Below are 23,429 nucleotides of genomic sequence, written 5' to 3' on the forward strand. Positions count from 1 at the left end.
GTGTTTATCATTTCAAGATCTTTTCAACTTGAATGTCGAATCTAGAAACCTCTTTGTTTATAAAGTTCCATTCATCTCATTGATAATGATCAACATATAATTAACACGGAGACAAAAAAAAATCACAATGTTCTCACACAACGTTGTGTACCAACACTTGTCACAAGAATTAGATGAAGAAATATTTCTAGATAATCATGCATGATGATGCAAGAAGGTTTTCAGATGAAGTGAGAGATGAAATTATGAGCAATTTAAAATAGTATAATATAAATTACAAAGAGTACCTTGGTTATGTTCACTTATCTCAAGTCTTCACTTGAATTTCTATGTTAATCCTTCTTAATCAACTTCATCATTGACGTGCAAGAGACTTTTGATCCTTTCCTCTTTGATAACCTTTGTCTTCATCAAAACTATATATAATATATATTCTTTACAATCTCCCCATTTTTGATGATGACAAACTCTTTGAATTCTTATTTTGATAAGAATTAAAAGTCTCCACCTAAGTTGTGCGTCTCCCTTTTAATTTGTGTGTCTCTTCCTTAATCGGAGAATCTTACAATGACAAAGTCAAACTTTTAATGTCATTGTTTCGGTGCTTGTTTTAATCCATACAAGGATTTAACAAGCTTGTACACCATTTGTCCATTAACAGGAAGTATATAACCTTCTGATTTCTCAATGTAAATCTCCTCATCGAGATCTCCATTTTAGAAATGTCATTTTGACACCCTTTTGATGAACTATAAGTTCATGCAAAAACTAATGCAACAATACTCTAATTGTTGTCGTCCTTGCTACTAGTGCATATGTGTTTAAATAATTAACACATTCCTTTTGTCTAAACACTTGACTATTAATCTAAGCTTGTAGGTGTTTAATGTACCATCTTTATGATACTTCCTTCTAAACATCCATTTGCATCCAATGGATCTTGATCTTTTAAGTAGATCGACAAGTTCTAAGTATGGTTTGACATTATTGAAACTATTTCATCTTAGATATCATTATTCCAATAAGTCATTTGAAGCTACTGCTTCCTTATAAATCTTAGGATCATCTTCCACTTGAAGAATAGTAGGAAACTTACCAACAAAATTCTCACTATTTTCTTCTACATGAGAGAAATAAATCGAGAATTAATTATGTTCGGTCTTAGATCCTGAGTCTTTCGAACTCTCTTTCTTAACCTAAGTTCGAGTTGTTTTTCAACCATCATCGACGAACTTTCGGTTTATGTTTCAATAATTTGTGGATAACCTTTCTCACGAGGTTCGTCAAATGTAGGAATTTCAAATTCCATATCCTCCATGAAGAAAATTCTCATTGAGACAAACATTTTATTTACATAATAAAACTTCAGTTTTATAATTTGAAATTATAGACTTTAATTCATTATCATAAACTCTGATAAAGTTCAGAAACTATATATATATTTTCACTTACTAATTATCTTTAACTAGTAGATAACTAGTCTATATATAAATTGTCTATTCAAGATGCATTGCATATAAACAAGATGCTCTGGGTAATTTATAACGTTAATATTAATATAAACAATCACACTGTTTTGAAAGTGACGGTACTGTTACACCGGTTGAAAAAAGGTGGCACTTTTTATAATGCTTTTCTATATTATATTAGCAGCAAAATTTATGAATGACAATGTCCATAATAATATATTAAAGTGAAACACATGCAGTGTTGTAATTGAGTTTAAACGCACTGTACTCTAACACAGTGCAGAAAATTTCATTTACGTAAGCAAAGTAGTAAGCGGCACGACATCACTTGCATATTCAAATTTCAATTATGAATAAATCTAGTATGGAAATCATTATCCATATCAATAAGGGTTTAGTGTTAGAGATAGGTGTGATAATCCTAGATATCTTTAAGAATCGTGTTCGTTCACTTTCCGAACAAAGTATTTCGACCCTATTCTTGTCTGGGTTCACGAAATCTTTGCGGGGATAATTCTTGAAGAACAATCTGTTTCTGACAATAGAGAACAGATCAGAATGTAGAGAGGAAGTATATAATTTCGTGTACCAAATCGAGACCAAAAGACTCCTTATATAGGAGACCAATAATAGAAACGAACAGACACACCTTTTCGGAAAACAGTTATGTCTGTTGGAGCGGGTGCAACTATTCAAACGAATCGTTATGTCCGTTGGGAACGGGTGCAACTATTCAAACGAATCGTTATGTCCGTTGGGAACGGGTGCAACTATTCAAACGAAACGTTATGCCCGTTTCTATTATTCATATTCAATTACGCGTTTGGCTCGACGAGCGTGCACTCCGCACTACCCTAACTCGTTTCAAACTTAACGCATAATTGCATTGGCCTATAGTAAATCACATTACTACCAAAATGCATTGATGATACTAAAATCACCAACATTTAGTGGGGATTTCAAGAGGTATACTGTTATGGACCGGACCAATTATTCTAATTGGCCCAATCCACTACTTTGGCCCAATAAATATTGGGCCAACGCATACTGCTCTCAGGCGACGACACCCCACTTCTGTCGAGCGAAACTGGATGTCAAACGAGCACGCGGGTATCCCGTGCTCGGCAACGACTCGCTCCTCCGGACAGACCCATCAAGACCTAATCTAACGGTCTCCTGTATTCTGGGCCGCAAATAGCGCTCAAGCCCATGAAAATAGGGGATTCATTCCTAAGAGACTATTATAAATAGCCCTATATCTCTATAGGGCAGGGTAATTCATTTTCTCTCCCCTAAATCTCATACTTTAGGTTGTACCTCCTTGTTCCTTCACTTACTTTGTCATCGAAGTGCCTTGTAGGTACAACCCCATTTTTTCCCTCTCAATCATCACCTAAGATCAAGCCTACTGTTGTTGGCCACCTGTTCAACTGGAAATAAAATATACCATTTAATAGATAGATAAATATTAGATATCAAATAAAAAATTAAACATATTTAGAAAATAGAATTAGAGTAAGATACTTTTTTCTTTATTTAAACAAATCATAAGTTATATTATTAAAAATATATTTAATTTTATAATTTAAGATTATCAAAAAATTGATTTAAATTAAATATAATTATTTATCAAGTGTAATGTGTTGGTATATTTGTTTTTATAATAAATATTAAACCAACCATATTGGAGTGGTGAGACTTTATTTTGATGTATAGTATTATGCATGTGATAGTGGACAATATTGTTGCCTAACACGACCAGGTGCACATTATGGATTCATCTTTTAGAAAAATTCCTTTCAGTATCTATACATTTTTCTGTGAGTAAGATATAAGAACAATGAAGTTAAATAATATAATGAAAATATCATAATGTACATCCCTTAAATAAATTTTAGTGTTTGTATGGTTTATGCTGACAAAATTTTGATAGTTTAGTATAAGCAAATGTAAAATAAATCAAATGAAGACTCTTATTAAAATCTGTTAGAATAAACTGTCAACATGAAAAGATTGTTTGATATACATGTTTCCAACTGCCAAAATTTTAATGATAACTTAGTACAACCAATTACAAAAAGCACAAGATGAAGAACATTAACTAAATCCATGTAAACTACAAAAATCATGTTGGAAGAGATTGCTAATTCCCTTTCCTGAATCCATTTGTTTCATAATAGACTCTCCCATCAAAACCTGTAGAAAATTTAAAATAACTACTTTTCAGCTTATTTCCATAAGCTCTTTATAATGGATTTTGAGAACAGATAATAGCTGATATAAAAAGTTGACTTTAATAATCATAAAAATAAAATTCTCAATACTTACAACTCTAACTCTTGCTTCTTGTTCATGGGCAATATCTTCATAATTAAACAAACCAGATTCCCCTGTCATCTAAACAAACCATATAATCATCAGTTTAAAATAAAAAATGAAACCATACAAATCAAGAGAAGTAGCGGTTTAACAGCTTTCCATGTGAAACACACTTACCTTATAATTTTTTCATGGTGTGTCTACTGTGCATAAGTGAGCATTTCATTTGCTTTATCACTGCCTGTTCCAACCATGAGTAAGCCCATACTGATTCCAGCATCTTCACCAGCAACAAAAACCTTGACTATCAGATCCAAATTGCAATTCTGTTGAACTCAAAAGGATATTATATAGCAACTGCAGAGTTTATTCAAGATTACAATAGTGAGTTATCTAAGAATGCCATAAGAGTCGTACCCAATCGAAAAACTACGGTATAGATAACAGTAACAATTGCAGCATAATAAATGCTTTGTGTTTTGCATTAAAAAAGAAGAAGAAAACTCAATTGCTTCAAATACCTCGAGTTGATTATTTCTAGTAAAGGTGTTTTCCCTATAACAAAGTGATATAAGATTGCTCCAACACTCTAGAGATCTGTCTGCGCATTTAATTCATTAACAAATGAAAGTTAATTTACCATAATTTCAATGCAATGCTGAAAAACGAAATCAAAATCAAAATTGAAATCACAATATGAAGATTGCAACAACGGATTGAGTGCAGAAAAGATTGAATCGTAAACTGTGACTCAGATCGAAGAAATCGGAATGAAGCGTACCAGTTACAACCGAGAACTTCTTTGGCGCGTTAATCGGGGACAACGAACCTACATGGCTTTAAGATGGTTGATAATCTTCAATCTAAGGCAATCAATTGTGTCGACGTTCATGAGTGATTTAAAAACATCTTTGGAAGTGATTACTAAAGAAGAAGCCATGAATAATCGCAGTCACTATCGAACTCTATTTGATTTCACACGAAACCGATGAGGAAACAATATTAAAGAGTTTTGATATTGGTTTGTATAGTTGAATAGAGAGAAAGGTAGGAATTGAAATCGCAGTAAGAGATGAGGAAGAAAAGGAATGAGGGAGAATTAAAAAGTTAAGAGAGAAAAGGGGAGGATAAAAAAGAGAGTGAATATGAGGGAAATTGAAAATTAATGCATCCATTGTTTTTTCATCTTTCTAGTGTGACTTTTCGATTCAAAAGGTGCATTGAAAATGTTAAGTGTAATTTAAATAAAAAATAAAAATAGTAAGAAAAATTAGTGGAGTGACATGTCAGCAATATTAAATATCAAGTGAGTGGGGTTTAAACAAGGCGTAGAATAGTCCTTTTTTTCTCTGGAATTAGAAAAGTTTAACCTTTTAATCAAAAGGTTGAACGTGGAATTTACCGTTACTTCAATTTTAACAGATAGATAATAGAATTATAGATTTATTGTTGAATTTATTTTTAAAAACTTTATTTTTTTTAATAAGCAAGAAGTATATTAAACCACGAGAACCCAAGTTCTCAAAATAGGATACAAGGAGCACGGAATGTGTACTGGCCAAAGAAAATTATGCTCCAATTGAGCCTTACGATAGGTAGAATATAGGATCCCTACTAAATTCGTAAAAATTACAATTGGTGTGCATAATATTCCCAACAAAGGACCAACGCCAAACCAAAGCTTTAATTCCCAAACAATGTCCGAGATATTCCAAGTATCACTTCTAAAAACAATCCCGTTTCTGACTAACCAAATATACCAAACCACCGATAACCAAAAAACTCCCTCCTCTCCTTTTCTAACTCTAGCCTTCCTTCCGAAAATGTACCACCGCATAAAACTCTCCTTAATATCCGCGGCTTTGAAATTTTTGAATCCAATCCAAAATGCTATTTCTCTCCAAACCAAATCGACACAATAACAAGACAGCAGTAGATGGGCTGATTCTTCAACAATACAGCGACAAAAAGCACAATAAGAATTAGAGTGAGTGATTATACCTTTCCGGAAAAGAGCTCCTCTTGTCGGGATCTTATTATTGAAACACCGCCAACCAAAAGCTTTCGATTTCATAGGAGCATCTATCCTCCAAACAAGATATAAAGCCTTATCAAACTCTCCCTCCGGTCCGAACGGAATTCGAAACTTGCCGAGAGCGTCGTAACAGCTTCTTACCGAAAAAGATCCATGTTTTTCGGGTAACCAAACCACACTGTCAACACTGTTTTGGCCCAAAGATACTCCCTGGAGGTCAAGTTGCAGCAGCTCCAGCGATGCCGCAACAGCATCATGAACATCCAAAGCTGACTGCGCTCGCACCTGTTTCGAATGCAACACTGCAACTATCCCTGCCTGCTCAGAGATTGCAGAGAAATGCTGATGCAGTCCCGTAGCAGATGCAGGCCGAACTGAAGGATGGCGCTGCGAGCTTGGAATAGTCCGCGACAAACCGAAATCTCCCCACCTCCATATCTCGTCAATCCAACTCCCCATGAGAGCCACAGAGACATCCTTCAGAGAGGAGAGAAAATACAGCAATGGATAAACGTCTTTAAGAATGCCCCGTTTAGTCCAATTTGAGTGCCAAAACGAAGTAATGCCGCCGTTACCTACAGAAAAAAAACAATTAGTTTTAAAAAAATCTTGCGGGTCCAATGTCATTACGTCCCTCCACCAATAAGACTTTGATTCCTCCCCCTTCCCTTTGGAATTCGCATGAGCTACACAAAGATTGACATCTCCATAACGCGCTTTCAAAACCCCATACCACAAAGAATCCGGTTTGTCTACAATCCTCCATTTCCACTTATATAAAAGAGCGGTGTTAAAATCTTCAATCCTTCTAATCCCCAACCCTCCTTTCTCTATAGGAAGGCAAACCGATTTCCAACTAATCCAATGGATGCACCTTTTGTTTTTCGATCCGCCCCATAAAAAATTACTTTGGATACGATTAATATCCTTAATAACTTTCTTAGGAGCCTTGTAGAAAGAAAGATAAAAAATAGCTAAGCTACTAAGAACCGCCTTTACAAGTGTAATTCTTCCTCCAAAACTAAGGAACCTTCCTTTCCAACTCTCCAATCTCCTTCTGATTTTCTTCAACAAAGGTTCCCAAGTGTTAATCCTTCTTGGATTGCTACCGATAGGTAAACCTAAGAAAGAAAACTCCCTCTCTTCCCTCCTACGACCAAGAAAGTTAGTGGCTATCTCCAAGAAATTGTCTCTAATATTGATCCCAATTAACTTGCTCTTATGGTAGTTTATACCCAATCCGGAAATCAACTCGAAGGCTCTCAAAACCAATTTAATAGCCCAAAAATGAGACCAACTACCATCTCCAATCAATAGGGTATCGTCCGCAAATTGGAGGACATCTACGAAACACCTTCTCTTGAATGTAAACCCCGCGAAATCACCATTTTCCACCGCTCTATTCACTAACCCTTTCAACCCTTCCGCAACTATGACAAAGAGGAAAGGAGAGATTGGATCGCCTTGCCTCAATCCCTTCTCCACCTTGAATTCCTTGGTGGGGCTACCATTCACCAACACCGACACATGACTCGTGAAGACGATGGCTTTCATCCAATTTATCCATTTTTCTCCAAACCCCATTCTAATCAACATGGCTCGAAGGAACTCCCAATTAACCTTATCATAAGCTTTCTCAAAGTCTACTTTAAAAAGAAGCACTTCCTTCTTAGCCTTAGTTGCATAGTCCACCAACTCGTTTGCCACTAAGACCCCGTCCAACAATTGTCTTCCTGGAACAAAAGCACTTTGACTATTGGATATCACTTTGCCTATAACCTTCTTGATTCTACCCGCCAAAACTTTAGATATGATTTTATGGATGCTCCCAACCAAACATATTGGCCTATAATCGTCTAAAACTAAGGGATTGTTAGTTTTAGGGATCAAAGCCAAGAAGGAAGAAGTTATGGACTTAGAAAGAGTGGACCCCGAGTAAAAATCTCTAAAACAAGAAAAAGCATCCGACTTGACAAACTCCCAACACTTCTTGTAAAAAAGAATCGAGTACCCATCCGGACCCGGACTTTTGTCCCCATCACAACTCCACACCGCTTCCTTAATTTCACTTTCCTCAAAAGGAGTTTCGAGAAAATCCTTGTCTTCAATGTTAAGCTTGTTGAATAGATCACCCTCCAAAACCGGTCTAAAAGCCTCACATTCCTTGAATTTCGAGTCAAAATAAACAAAAACCTCCTCCTTAACTTCCTCCACCTCGCTTAGAATACCCCTACTCGTTGAAATATGACCAAGGTAATTGCGCCTCCTTCCACTCTTCAAAACCGAATGGAAAAATCTACTATTATCATCTCCATCATTTAACCACCTAAGTCTCTCCTTTTGAATCAACATGTTTTCCCTAATCTTAAGATTAGTCCAAAACTTCCTATTAGCCCTCCTTCTATCCCCCATATCCACTTCCGCATCCGAGAGTTGATTGTCCAAATCGTTGATCTCCTTCACCCCCTCCTCCAACTCTAGATTGATTTTTCCGAATACATTAAAATTCCACCATCTCAACTTTATCTTGAGAAGTCTCAACTTCTCTTTCAACACAAAATCTCCTCGCCCTTGAACAAACATATCCTTCCATTCCTTCTCTACGAAACCTATAAATTCCTTATGATTAAACCATTCGTTATTGAATTTAAAAGGTTTCGGACCCCAATCCATTTTGTCCACCACTAACCAAATGGGACAATGGTCAGAAATATCTCTATCTCCTATTTGTTGCCCAACAACACCCCACCAATTAACTAAATTGCTAGAAACCAAGAAGCGATCGATCCTACTTTTCGCCCTACCATCACTACTAAACCAACTAAATTTCTTACCTTTGCACGGTACATCTTCCAACCCAACATCTGAGATGAAACCAGCAAACTCCTCCCACTCCCCCTGGTATCCCATTGACGACCTCCATTTCCTTTCCCCTCCATTTTTAACAGAATTAAAGTCTCCGCCAATTAACCATTCTCCATCGTTCAAGCGCTCTTTAATATCTATCAGGTTTTTCCAAAGAATACGCTTTGAAGATAGACCGCAAGGAGAGTACACGTTACAAATGTAAATAGAACTCTCTTTCGATACCACTTTGATGCCCAGAAAGCCAACTCCCCTAAAACTACAAATCACATTCACTTTCGAAGCTTTCCACAGAATAATTAAACCACCAGACATACCTTCGAAATCAGTCACAGAATATTCGATACCTTCCTCGCGCCAGAAGCTTTTTGCCGTCACCTCCGAACACCTTCTCAATTTTGTTTCCTGGATCAGAAAAACATCCGCCTTCCCTGAAGTTATTATCTGATGAATCCTTCTTCTCTTGACTAGGCTGCAACCCCCCCTTATATTGAATGACTCGATAATCATTGGGACACTATCATTTGCTCCTTCACTCCTTCCTTAGTTGAACCACTCATCTCATCAGACTGAACTAAGAGACTTTGCTTATTATCTGTTACTCCCAATTTGATGATACACTGCGTGAGCTTCCCTCCTCCTGTTCCCTGCTGGATAAAATTTGTTATCCTTTTGTTGCACCTTTTGATATCCGTACCTTCTGAGATTTCCCCAATGAAACTACCAGAGCTACTGACCGGGATCAAAGGGAATTGAGAAATTGGGTCCGAAGCTATGGGCGTAAGCACAGTATTCAGCCCACCAGAAATACCACTAGGTGACTTTGTTTTCTTCTTGGGCCTCACTTTGCAAAAGTTACTCGGCCCAGCAAAGCTATTAAGTTTCTTAAAGCAAGGTTTCTTCCTACCATACTTTCTCGCCACGCGTCCACTAGGTGTCCCCAAAGGATTGGGCCCCCCTTGACCACCTGATTCTGCTACACGTGTATCCTCTGACTTTGAGTTTCCCCCACCTTCCTCAAAAGTGTAAAAGGCCCTTCCGCTTTCACTGACGTTCTCTCTGTTTTTTCTGAGCCTTCCCATATCCTTCGCAAGTTTCACAGCTCCGTCAAACAATTTTGGTGGCTCGATGAAATCTTTCTGTCTCGAATGAACCGAACCCTAATTGACCTCTTTGATTAAACCTACCTCCTTGTCTACCTCTAAGGCTGCTATTGCACAACAAACTTTCGAGGTAGAACCAAAGGATAAAACGTCATCTGAAAGGTAGAGGTCCTCATCCTCCTCAGAACCACCGCCGTATCCTAACCCCAAGTCCTCCGAACTAGACTCATCCACCTGGTTTTTTTTCGAAGCCGAAGAAGTTTTGTTTAAGCGCATAGGTCCCCATGAATCCTCTCTAAGCACCAGCCGAAAAACCACACCGTCTATGATCACCTTTATGAAACCAGGAATAACGAAGGAATCATCGTGAACCCTCATCATAACCCTGGCTATATCCATGCAAGATTTGTTAGCAGTGTTTTCGTCTAAACAGATGAAAGAACCTAAAGAATTTGCCAACGCGACGAAAAAATCCGCGTTCCACGCATGGCAAGGGACACCGTAAATCCGGAACCACACCACCCTTTCTAAGTCGACGTCTGTCGCCACCCAAGGAAGAACTTCTTTAAACCACTGTTTCCACCACGTTTGGCCAGCACCGATCAACTCCCTGATGAAACCCCTTTCCGTCTCTTCGAGCAAGTATAAGTTGGCCCCCAAAGGTGAAACCTTGATAGAGAAAACCCCTTCTACCTCGAAATGCGTTTGGATATTGTATGCTGAACCGGGATTGAGAACCACCCCCACAAAGGCCTTGCTAAGTCTTTCCTTATCTTCCTCCTTTGACGCAAAGTTCAACACCGGAGCCTCTACCCCAACAGGATCCACCTTCTCCTCCCCTACAACACCCGCAAAACTCCACCCTTTACGAAAACTAGGATTGATGTTTCTTCTCTCTGACACCTTCGAAGATACACCGCTTACCTTCGCCTCTCCAACCGACACCTCCGCTACCTTACCCCTCTCCACCTCCTTGCCTCGATTCAAATAGGTCCTCGCGAACCTAGGAACGTTTGCGTGGATCTTCTTGCCGTCAATAATAATGTTGTCCAACCTAACCGCCAAAAGTCTTGCCTCCTCCACACCAACAAAGCGAACAAAACCAAACCTATTCCCTAGATTATTCTTCCTAGGTGGGATCACCACCTCCACCACATCGCCATGACAACCGAATAGGTCAAAAACATCCTTAGCATTAACTCTATTGGGAATGTCGGAGAAGAAGATAGAGACAAGGACCTCGGATTCTCGTATCTTCCTGCCACCGTTGAATGGGAAACAATCCCACCTTGGATAAAATGCCCGAAAGATCTTCCTCTGCGCTAGCTTCCAGTCCATAATACAACACCACAAAAACGAAACCGGAAAAAGCTCCGATGAAACAGTAGAAACCGGAAAAAGCTCCGATGAAACAGTAGAAAATCAAGAGAGAAGGGAGAGGAAAGAAGTGTCTTTCTCTCTATATAAAAAATATTTCATTTTATTTTAATTTATTTTTAATTAGAATTAATTTCATATTAATTATATTTTCAATTGAAATAAATTTCTTATAAATACCACATCAATCTAGACATTAACTTTTGAGTTTAATTTCTTTTATTGCTATTAAGTGTGAGTACAGCCACCACAAACTTTATCACAACAATTTTGCAACTGCACACATTCCCTTTGCGTTTCCACACAGCATCACGCTACTTCCATTTTCTTTTCAGATAGCAATCACTCCATGGCGCCAACAATTGAAAAGGTTAGTAACCATGTTCCCGAAGATATCATCTTCTCTATTTTCTCTAAACTACCTTTAAAATCTGTTCATCGTTTTACCTGTGTGCGTAAATCTTGGACTCTTTTATTTCAAAACCCTATTTTCATGAATATGTTTGGCAAAAACATGGTTTCCAAATATCATTCACTACACGATGATGAAGCTATTCTCCTTCTAAACCATTTTGATAACATCCACCGTCAATGGAAGTTGTATCTTCTATCTGATGAGAAATTTGAAAGCAAAGTGCAACTGAACTGGCCATGTCCTTTCAGCCCAAACTATGGTCCTTCTAATCCTCATATTGTAGGTTCTGCTATTAATGGTATTCTTTGTATATGTGATACAGAATACTCTTCCAGGATTGTGTTATGGAATCCCGCTACTGATGAGTTAACTAGGGTTCCTCAGAGTAGGGCTGGATTGTATCATGAGTATGAAACTCATTTTGTTATTCATGGATTTGGTTATGATCATGTTAGAGATGACTATAAAATCATTCAGCATATTGTTTATATCGGAGGCTTAGAAGATTATTGGCAATCAGTGCCATCGGGTCCTTTTTGGGAGTTATATAGTTTGAGAAACAACTCATGGAAGAAAATTAATGTCGACATGAGACAACGCTACCTAATGAGTGATGAGGGTGTTGAAGTTTATTTGAATGGAGTGTGCTATTGGTGGGGGAAGACAGATCATGAAACATATGTTGTGTCATTTAACTTGACCAATGAGATGCATACTACCACTCTCTTTCCCTTTAATTTGGATGATTTTAGAAGGGTTGATAGGCATTTGGCTGTGTTAAATGGGCATGTTGCAATGATCTTGAGTTATGTAAAGAAAACTTCGCCTTCTTTTAACATATCAATATCAGTTTTGGGTGAGCCTGGTGTTGCGGAATCGTGGACTAAACTCTTTGATGTTAGACCATTGTCTTGTATCGAGCATCCTATTGGATCGGGCAAGAAGGGTAATGTGTTTTTCAGAAAAGATGATGATGAACTAGCTTGTCTTGATTTATCTACTGGAGTTGTTGAGAACATTGGTGTTAAAGCAAAAAGATATTATTCTCAGGTGGTTGTTTATAAGAAAAACTTTCTTTCGGTGGGAGGAATGATCAATTAGTTTTTTTTTGTTGTTGTCTAAGCTTCAAGTTTGTGCCCTCAAGGTTTACTAGCATGGTTATCAGAAGTTAGCATTTTATATGCAAATTGGTTTGTTATTTTCATGTGGCTTTGTTTTGGTTTTTATTGTTGTTTTTATTTCGGTTGTATGAGTAATCTCTTCTATATATTAGATGTTGTATGTATTATGGTGAAGCAACTCATATTTGTAGACTTTTGATGGCTTTCTAATTAAAATATATCAGTTTCAACTTCAGTACATCCTAACTATATTTTCTGTGTATTATATTCTGGAGCAAATAGTCAAATTAGTCTATGTAATTTTAAGTTGCTCTCAAGAGAAATACCTGCTTGATCACAACCTTGGGCATAAAAATTTAAATATTATAAAAAGAATTTAAATGAAAACATCGAAAGTGTAAAGAAATTTGATTTTTATTTTAAATATATTTAAAATAATAATTATGAATAGTTGTGATGAATTGATTGCGTAAAACTTTATATACCAACCGTGTATAATAATTAATCTCTTATAAAAATATATTATTAAATTATTTTTATTTTTTATCTTTTTCTTTTATGAGTGTGTGCTTAAATTTTGCCTAAACTTTGTGTCCATACAAGAGTTGCTGTGCTCTCAAACACATTTTTCACTCTTACTATTTTAAATTAATTTCGGTCAATATGAAATGTAATGGTACTTGAATTTAAGTCAAGCTTATGAATGATAAATCTTTTTTTATTTCGTTATTTTTTTTTTGCATTTATTTTCTTTGAACAATCTTGGTCTAACGATGACCGCCCTTAGTGGAAGTCTTGGGTTAAATATTCGGAGAGTTTAAAGGGTTTTAGTGGTCGTCTCTAGTGGAGGTCTTGGATTAAATACTCAAAGAACCCAGAGAATTATGGTGGCCTCCCTCTAGTGGAGGTCTTGTGTTAAATACTCAGAGAGTCTAGAGAGATCCAGTGGTCACCCCCAGTGGAGGTCTTGGTTAAATACTCGAAGAGCCCAAAGAGTTTCTATGGTCGTCCTAATGGAGGTCTTAGGTTAAGTACTTGGAGATCTCAAAGGGTTTCAGTGGCCTCCCCCAATAGAAGTCTTGGTTTAAATACTTTAAGAGCTTTATGTGTTCCGATTCGTGCTTCGTTGACACCTCAAAATAATATATTTATGAAATGCCTAGGGTGCCTCATTAAAAAATCCTTTCACTTGTAAGGGAAATGAATGCTATCCAAGGTCGTTATTTTATTTATAACTTTCAAAGTTTATTTTACAATTTATTCGAGACGATAAAAATATCCTCCTAATTGAAATGATGCCTTAAGCTTGATGCATTCCAGGTCCGATGAACTTCCACTCTATCCAAGCTTTCTAGCTTGTATCCCTTATTTGACAGCTTATAAAAAATCATGTATGGTCCTTCCTAGTTGGGTTGTCATTTTCCCTTTTTGGACGGGTCCATCACTCGCTTCAAAGCTAGATTATCTTACTCCATCATCATTGGTCGCACCTTGCTGTTGTACCTCCTCTACTCCTGTACTGGTAAAAAATTACAAATGTGCATGTTCTCTCTGCAGTGGCAGAGAGACTCAGAGGCCTTAATATGTTTATAACACAATAAATGGTGAGGGTTTGTCCACGGCGGCGAGAGGCCCTATACAGTGATGTTTTTAGGTGATTTAGGATATCTACTCACGTGAGGAGATAAACTTTGCTGATGACTGGTAATGCTTGGTAGCAAGCGTTTAATTATTGGAGGTCGTGTATTAAGGTTTTAGTGAATGTTGTGCTCTTTTGGATGTAAATAATATGTATTACTTGGGGTATGTCCTTTCTCTCCTTGAGAGGAGATGCATTTATAGAAGTCTATAGGACCTAGGGCTTCCTAGGAAATGGACACCTCCCATTTAGTCTATAGTGAACAGTTGAATCCCTATTTTCAATGGAGTCGTGGGTCAGTTAATGACCTTGACTTTCTCTTTTTCCCAGAAATGTCTTATCCCACATTTACTCTATAGGAGCGAGGGAAGACTATGGGGCGAGGCGATACCTTCCTTCGGGCGAACTTTCATCGTCGTCTCTTCTTGGGAAGTCCATGGTCATATCCCTATTAGACTTAATAAACATCTCATTCCGCTATGTTTAGTAGGAAAAATACTAGTTACAAGTCCAACAAAACATTTTGTCTTGTGCCTGTACCAATTCATGTTGTTTGATTAAATTGTACTAATTAGGATCTTAAGTCCTAAAATAAAAATCATAGTCTTAAAATAAACTCTTTAAGCTTTCCGAAACATATTTATTTGTTTGATTCCGAATCCGTTTGATATTCATTTGCTTGATTCTGAATCCGCCTGATTCTCAACACCTACTAATTCATGATTTCTTTAGTATTTTAGCTGCACCTTTCATTTTTATTTAAAAAAAGAGAGTGATGTCACTACGGTTCTTTAATCTAACCATTGTGATATATTTTTTAATTTTTAATTACTTAAAACCTGATGTTTTTTTTAATAAAATATCATAATATAAATCTTATATCACCACGGTTGTTTAAAAAAAACATTTTAATATATTTTTCATTATTTTTTAAAAATTTTAAATGCTTAAAACCTGGCGCTTTTTTATAAAATTTTATCATATATCACAACAGTTTTAATAAACAACGATGATGATATGATTTATTCACTTTAAGAAAATAGAGCTAGCTAACTTGTCTCTGAAGAAACGACGTACAACATCGTGTCCAACCCTAACAAAACAAAACCAGTTTCAACCCTAACGGAACGTACAACATCGTCTTGAAGCCTGAAGAAACGACGTCATTTTCAACCAATTGTTGTGCTTTCGTGCCGTCGAGGAAAGAGCCGACATCGTGTTCTTCGTTGTTGATTAGCCTTCAATCTAGCTATCGGGATGAACTCAAAGAATCTGACAACATTTTTGTACTTATTCATCACGTTTCCAGTACGTAAACATTCTCCCCATGTATCTACAGTACCGTCATTTTCCATTGTTGTTTATGTATTTTTTGTTGTTGATGTCATTGTGTTGATGATACCACCGATGCTTATGTATTTGCTGTTGTTGATGCCATTGTTTTTTATGATGTCATTGTTGTTGTTGATGCCATTGTTGTTGATGATGTACTTGTTACTAATGTATTTGTTGTTGTTGATGCCATTGTGTTGATGATGCCTACTGATTGTTATGTATTTATGGTTATTGATGACATTGTGTTGATGATGCCACTTTTATTGATAATGCCGTTATGTTGATGATGCTATTGTGAATGATATTTGTGTCTTAATGTTGATTATTTTATGTCTTGATAGATGGCTTTTCTTCATCTAGTAGAGACGAAGCTACATATAAAAAAGAAACCAGTACAAATGATTCTCAATCTATAGGCGGACAACAGAAAAAAATACAAAGAGGTGTCATAATGATGGCTAAATATGTTAGGCAAAATACCTTTTTTAGTGCCCTATATTTACCTCGGGGTCCATTTTGATAACCTTGATGGTGAACACATGCCATGTCAAATGTCACGTGTACAAACAGATGTCACGCGTGCAAAATTAATCGCCGTTTGTGAAAATTGGACGGAAAAGAGTTAAATGATATTGTCTGAAAACTTAAGAAACTACAATGGTCCTTTTAAAACTTAAAGGACCAAAATGAACAGCGAAGTAAAGATAAGGGACTAAAAGGGTATTTTGTCAAAATATTATTTATAAATTAATTAGTAATTGCTAAATTTTTTAGAATAATTTTAAAACTTTTGTTGTTTGGGAAAAAAGGTTATGCTATTTTTTAAATGTTATATATATATATATATATATATATATATATATATATATATATATATATATATATATATATATATATATATATATATATATATATAGAAAAAGTTGATATATTATTAGGCTAGATTCAATTTTATCATCTTGCATGACATACATGTAATTAATTTGTGATGAAATTCTTTGTCAAAACAAAGAAAATAAAAAAGTAGGTAAACAAAAATTGGATAAAGCAAACAAAAAATTGAATGGGTTAAATCTAGTTCCAAGAAAAATTGGATTTCAAACCGGTTCTCAAAAAAAAATCCAATTTTGAACTTGTTCAAACAAAATAGGAATTGAAATTTAAGAGTTTGAATCTCGGCAGTGTTAAATTTGAAACTCAGTAATATCTAACAACTCTTGAATTAGGTTAGTTCATACGGAATTTTAATAGGGTCTCTAACAATTCTTGAATTAGGTTAATTCATACAGAGTTTTAATAGGGTCCCGGATTAGTCGGTAGGGTTGGAGGGTCCGGGATTAGTCGGTAGGGTTGGATGTCGAATTTTGTTTTAAAAAAAAACATGATGCGATCTAATTATTAAATGAAGAAATCATAAATACAACTCATTAAATGTGAATTTTACTATTTTCCAATTAAAATGACATAAGTAATTTTTTCATATTTTCACAATCTACACTTATCATATTTTCATTTGAAAAATAGTAAAAATTATACATAAGAAACTGCATCTAAGTTTTCTCCTTATTAAATTTTAAAAAAAATATATGAGAATGAGTGAACTATCCAGTATCATGCTCTTGAATTTTAGTGAAACTTTCATATTCTAATGAAACCTAGTCGTTGATTGAGGTTTTAGACTTTTCAGCAGTAACTTGCCCAAAATCTGGATTGAGAACCTTGAAGAGGACAAATATCATGAATCTTGAGAGAATGTCGAGAGAAAAATAATAGTATAGTCGTAACAACTAACAACACATTCAGAGAGTTCTACAGTCACCATAGTATGAAAGAATAATAAAACAACACATTCATAAGATAGTAAGAGGGAATGACTAGTTAACCCTTGTATTGTTTCACACATCATATAAAACTGCTGCTATGTATATATCTAACAGGAAATTTTTGGGTCAATTTGCATTGCAGGCAGCACTTTGGTACAAAGAAGATGCAAGTAAACAGTACAAACAAAATTTTGAATATAACACTAATAAATTAATTTGAGTTCTGTTATATGTAAATTAATTTGAGTTCTGTTATATGTTGACAGTCATAACAATTTTGACTCCATGGATGCACACTCCATTACTTGATGATTTATCTACTCATTACGCAGAGTTTGGGGATGGATACCAACGGCCGCATTATTCAATCCAGCATGGAGTCAGGATGCACCTTCATAACAAGATTGCTGTCAGTCAATAAAAACCTCAATGCCAAATAAGATGACGTCGAAAAGAAGCAGCAGTATATTCTACAATCATTAACATCATGTTGCAAACATTTCCTTCAAATATTTTAGTCAAAGATAATTGTGGAAAATCAAGACAACTTCAGTTAGAATATATTTAGCTATCAAAGGTGGACAGTACCTAGGTTAGTGTTCACCAATAATCCCGACAGGAGCATAGGCCATTTTTAAAATGGTGGAACCTTTTAGCATCTCGGATGATGAGTTCTCTTCCAACAAGATCAGAAATAATCTTTAGAGCAGTATGACAATCACCACAAACACGGAGGTTTTTAATTACTCTAATGGGAGAGCGAGCAGAACTATTGAGGAGACCATAAGCAACAGCAAGTCTCTCACTGTGGGCAAGGAGAGCATCTTCTTTGCCTTCCTGGTCTATGTCATGCAACACATATTTCGTCTCTGCAATATAGCCAGCTTCTTTCATTTGCACCCTTAAACCTCTAAGCAAAGCATAGATCTTGTCATTTTCTGGATGGGAAGTATCGCCTGCTCTATATTCATGGATTTTGCTCCGAACTTCTAGAAGATTTTTGCTTGCTAATTTGGTCTGCTCTTTGTTTTTTATTGAGTCTGAAGTTTCTTCGAGTAAAAGGCCAGCTTTTAATTTCTCATTCAAACGAGAAGGATCCAATTTCTCAACTAGTTCCGCACAACGATCCCCCAATTCGGTGTTTCCATGGACTCGGCTACTATTCATCAAAGTCTCCCATACATCAACACCTGGTTCCATTGGCATCTTTTCGATGAACTCCAAGGCTTCACCAAGATGCCCGATACTACCAATCATGTCTACTAAACTGACATAATGCGCCATAGTTGGCACAATGCCATAGTCCCTACTCATTGTTTCAAAGTGCAGCATTCCCTCACAAATATCTCCGAGCATACTGCACGCACTAAAAACTCCAATAAACAGTTGGCCATCAGGTTTTAGTCCCAAGCTTTTAAATTGAGTAAATATATCAATCGAATCTTCTGCAAACCCATTCTTAGCAAGCTGCGTTATCATAGTATACCAAGTAGTCGAATCGCGCTCAGTCATGTTCTTGAACACCGTGACTGCATCATCTACAGAACCACATTCAAAATACATCTCCAATATTTCATTGCATGTGCTGACGTCGAGAGGTGACAAATGTTGCAACACATGTCTGTGTACAACTTTTGCCTCGTCAAGAGACCTAGCCTTCCTACATTGCTTCATCAATTGCAAACATCGATGCAAATCCACATGAATATGAAGCTTTTCCAACACTTGCAAAACATCAACTGCTTCCTTCACTTTACCCTCGGTGCAAAAACTATCCAATTCCTCGAGTGTGCCTCTATATGGATTATCACTAGATGCATCAACTGATTCCCCATCAGGTTTTGGATTACTCGATAGATGAGATCCAACCGTTGATTTCTGTACCGATTTAAAATTTGGAGGATATCGACCGTCTACACTCTGCTGAGACTGTCCATAAGCGGAGTACTGTTGACCCATCTCATTACTCCTTGTATAGTAGCCATTATGTGTCTGCGGAAAATGACCAATGTTTTGGGTAACGTTCTGTTGACCCATTTCATTACTCCTTGCGTAGTAATCATTTGGTGTCTGCTGAAAATGACCAATGTTTCCGGTAACGTCTCGTTTTGGATGTCCCTGATACTCTAACGGCCTAGGAAAACTACCCGCATTGGAATACTCCACCTTTTCTCCAGATTCCGGTGTCCAGCTATGATTCTCAAGAGTATTCGGATGCATCCTAAAACCCCTTGAATTATCAACACCTACCCCAACATTTTTTTGCATTTTCAAGTTGCTTTGAACAAAGTCCCTATTGTAACTTCCATTATGCTCCGCCGAATTATTTTGAACTTTCTGAGTGATATTTACATGACCTCCACCTGCAGTTCGACCAGCCCCATAAGAAATTCGCTCTGTACTAGCATGATCATTCCGATAAGATCCACTTGCATTTTGCTGATAGAACCCACCTTGATTTTGTTGGTAACCCGAAGACGCGTCTGAATTAAAACCACCAGAAAACTGAGAATCCCATCTCTCAGCAGCAGTGCATATAGTCCTTGACATATAACAGCCATCGCAGAACCTCAAAAGAGACCTAGCTGTAACTACTGAGGCTTTCCTAGAAGACATCATTAGGGATTTAGCATAATCTGAGAAAAGCCAAACTAGAATAAAAAATAAAGTCAGTACATTTACATTATACCAATCAAAACAACAAGTTTCATCAAAACTCAATGAACAAATAAGATGCTAGAAAGCTCAAGCTACCACATGTAAGTAAGAAACATCAAAATTGAACTGATAACAAAGTAACTATTCACATCTATGGGAAGTTTCTAAGCATGGATACAATTCCATGCTGTGAATGGCGCCGCTTTAGCGCCTACTCGGGGAATCTGCGGCGAAGCGATTCTCTTTTGGGACGGCTATTGCGCCCGCGCTTGAGAAATTTTTAAATAAATCAATGAAAGAAGGAAAACCTGGAGAATTTTAACGGTGTTTGTGGTGGCCGGCGACGGATTCAGCAGCGTTTACCGGCGGTTGAGTTCGTTTGATGGAGCTGAGTTTCGTTGTTTTAGGTTTTAACTAATTGTTTTTATTTTATTCATTCATAGTTTTAGTTCATTGTTAAAATTGTTTATTTTGTTATTTGTAAATGAGAATGGCCTCTTCCAAAGGAAGTTGATTGGGCCTTGTATTAGAATTCCATCAGATTTTATCATGGCACCCTCCAATTACACGAGCATCATCCCCTAATTTATATCTGACATTCCCATAATTTAAATGAATTGACTATATCTTTACACATTTTGAATCATTTTTTTAAATTCACTTAAAATTTTCGCACTTAACAAAAGTTCTCGAGCGGTATTAGAAATTTCACTCTTCATGTCAAATATTTAGTGAAAAGTAAGTTGTTTTCCAGAATTCATGAGTTTTTATCAAGAATTTCAAAATTTCAGATAAAACTCTTTGTATTTGTACCGGGAATTTAAAAAATGCCAATATATATTCATGAGTTTTTACCAAGAATTTCATAATTTCTAGTATTTACTCATACCATGGTACCGAAAATCTTGAAAATCTCGGTACTTCAAATGTTAAAAATTTCATAGTTGGCGGTAGCTTATTGATTTTTCGCATTTTTACATTTTGCAGTGAAGACCAGGGGAAAGGACGACACTATTGCAGGCATTTGGGTAGAGCAGCAACCCGGGCTAGGGCTGATGAGGCAGAGTCTTGCAGCTACGGGCTAGGAGAGTGGCTCCAATTAGTTCTCACTGGAAACAGTTGGCGGAACAATTTTGCGTACCACGTAGCACCCGACGTCCAGTGGTTAGATTAGACGGGCAACCTAGAGATGAACATGTTGTTGAGACTGTTTGTAACACCCTAAACCTCGAAACTTATATAAAAAGAATTACCCAACAATTTAAGGTGTCACGACGACAACCCTTCAACAATGAGAAACATTTAGCAACTGTAGCGGAATAATAAAGTATATACAACACCTGTCATCACACGCTCGCCAAACATTAGGCTAATTGCGACGGGATCATCATCAAAGCAAGTAATAACAACATGACACCTCAAGAAATTTAGTCTCATAAAGATGTAACTTTGATAATATTATTAAGAATGGAGTTGTATTGTTCTATTCTTAATAGCTTCAAAACTTCAGCAACATGGTATTACATTTCAAAAAATCACAATAACCAAAAGCAAACGTTCCCAGCCCTGATGTTACAAAATCAGAGCCTAACATTTAGAATAATAACAAAACCAAAATGAAAAATAACTCCAACGAGCTATCTTCCACTCACAGAAACAACTTCTAATCCAAGTAATTTGCAACATGTCCATGGTGGACAAAATTAAAGCAAAAGCGAAGAGATTTCAACATTCAACACTAAAGCATAAGGGTTAATGTTGAATCTTTGTTTACATCACTCTATGTTTCAGTAACTTGGGACAGTTGTTAGTTTTTCTTAGTTGAGTTGTAAATTCAATATTCAATAGGGTTGTTATCACTTGGGATTAGTGATTGAGAGAAAGTGAGAGGGGTTGTTATATTTAGGGGAGATTTAAATAGAAAGTCACTAGGATTAGGAAGAGGCATTGAACATTATTAGGTTGATTTTCCTATAAGACTAATTGTACTAATTCGAAGTATTGAATTTGCTTTCTTAAGTAGAGTGCCCTCCAGACGTAGGTGTTGTTTACACCGAACTGGGTTACCAATATCTAGTGTTATTTATTGTTTTAACATTGACTTTGTGTTGTTGTACATCTATGTGTTAAATCTGGTTTAACGTGTTGGACCAGTTGTTCTAACATTGTGTTCAACATATGCCCCTCAGGAATAGTGTCATACCCCAAAAATTTTCCATCTCATTTCACTTTTCAAACTCATACCAAGGTTCAAGACTCAAGGGCACACTCTCCTAGACAATGACCTCCTAAACTAGGGTTTTGATCTTCTCAAGGAGAAATCAAATTCTGATATCTAAAGTGGACTCCATGACCTCTCATATGATTCAAAGAACCTCTGCCAAGTTTCAAGCCCTGATTCCCAAGATTACTCAATCAATAGCTTAGATAGTCAACAGTCGACTAGTTTGACCTAAAAGTCAACTGTGGTCAAAGTACAATCAAAACTCCTGATTTTTGGTCAACATCCTTATTTTGAGGTATCATTCATCATTTGATCAAGGATTGATCATGATTCATCAAGGAAAGCCCAGAAATCATTAAATGACCAAGTTTCTAAAATTAGGGTTTTGGACTAAAAGTCAATCCAACTTTGACTGATCATATCTCTTTCATACTTTATCAGAAATACCCCAACCAAAGCCTATTCTCAAGTAAATTTCATTCTATACAACTTTGATGTTGGGCTCAAGGTCAAGAAATTCTTCCGCATAAGAGATATGAGCCAATACATTACAGGTCCTTCTAGAAGCTCACAAAAAGTTGTTTTTTGTCAGGACCTATATCTTCAAGATAAAATCCTCAAAGGCAAAAAGTGTTCCAAAGTGGCTTGTAGAAGACATCTTGGGATTTCCAAAAAGTCCTAGAACATCTTCATATAACAAATATTGAGAGAGTTATGGCTTGCACAAGTTGGCCAAATTCAAGGAAAAGCACAAAAGTCATTGTGAACAAACTTGATTCTTTTGACTATTGGGCTTAGGTTTTGGACTCTAAACATGTTCATGACCCATTATAAGACCCATGATGCCATTCTTTTATTTTTATCATTATTACTTTATTTTTATTGTGAGTTTATTCATTTAAATTCTTAAATAAAATAAACAAATAATGTAAAAAATAAAAGATATAGTATTGGTTTATTTTGTGATCAAATCTTGAGTAAAAATCTGAGCTTAACATAAATAAATTCGTGAGGAATATTTGGTGTAAGATAGGTTTCAAAAATAG

The 23,429-nt window shown here is 36.3% G+C and overlaps 2 protein-coding genes across 3 annotated transcripts; one reads left to right on the forward strand and one right to left on the reverse strand.

The window, feature by feature from the left end:
• The first annotated feature begins 11,517 nt into the window (after positions 1-11,517).
• On the forward strand, positions 11,518-12,684 carry LOC131598984 (F-box/kelch-repeat protein At3g06240-like). The gene has a single exon (XM_058871510.1). It carries the CDS (start codon positions 11,518-11,520, stop codon positions 12,682-12,684), a length of 1,167 nt encoding a protein of 388 aa, XP_058727493.1.
• Positions 12,685-17,705: 5,021 nt separating this feature from the next.
• On the reverse strand, positions 17,706-20,599 carry LOC131594652 (pentatricopeptide repeat-containing protein At4g32450, mitochondrial-like). 2 transcript variants are annotated; one of them, XM_058866835.1, is made up of 3 exons: positions 20,468-20,599; positions 18,090-20,152; positions 17,706-17,892 (listed from the first exon to the last, which is right to left on the reverse strand). In XM_058866835.1, exon 2 carries the CDS (start codon positions 20,118-20,120, stop codon positions 18,102-18,104), a length of 2,019 nt encoding a protein of 672 aa, XP_058722818.1. In that variant the 5' UTR covers positions 20,121-20,152; positions 20,468-20,599; the 3' UTR covers positions 17,706-17,892; positions 18,090-18,101. The 2 variants fall into 2 exon arrangements, with proteins under 2 accessions (XP_058722818.1, XP_058722819.1); XM_058866836.1 differs by having other exon boundaries at positions 17,706-17,908.
• Positions 20,600-23,429: the final 2,830 nt, after the last annotated feature.

The sequence above is a fragment of the Vicia villosa genome, linkage group LG4 (assembly GCF_029867415.1).
Source record: "Vicia villosa cultivar HV-30 ecotype Madison, WI linkage group LG4, Vvil1.0, whole genome shotgun sequence".
NCBI classification, from domain to species: Eukaryota; Viridiplantae; Streptophyta; class Magnoliopsida; order Fabales; family Fabaceae; genus Vicia; species Vicia villosa.

Coding starts and splice junctions, on each gene's coding strand:
- LOC131594652 (XM_058866835.1), bottom strand. CDS start 20,120: ATGATGTCTTCTAGGAAAGCCTCAGTAGTTACAGCTAGGTCTCTTTTG.
- LOC131598984 (XM_058871510.1), top strand. CDS start 11,518: ATGGCGCCAACAATTGAAAAGGTTAGTAACCATGTTCCCGAAGATATC.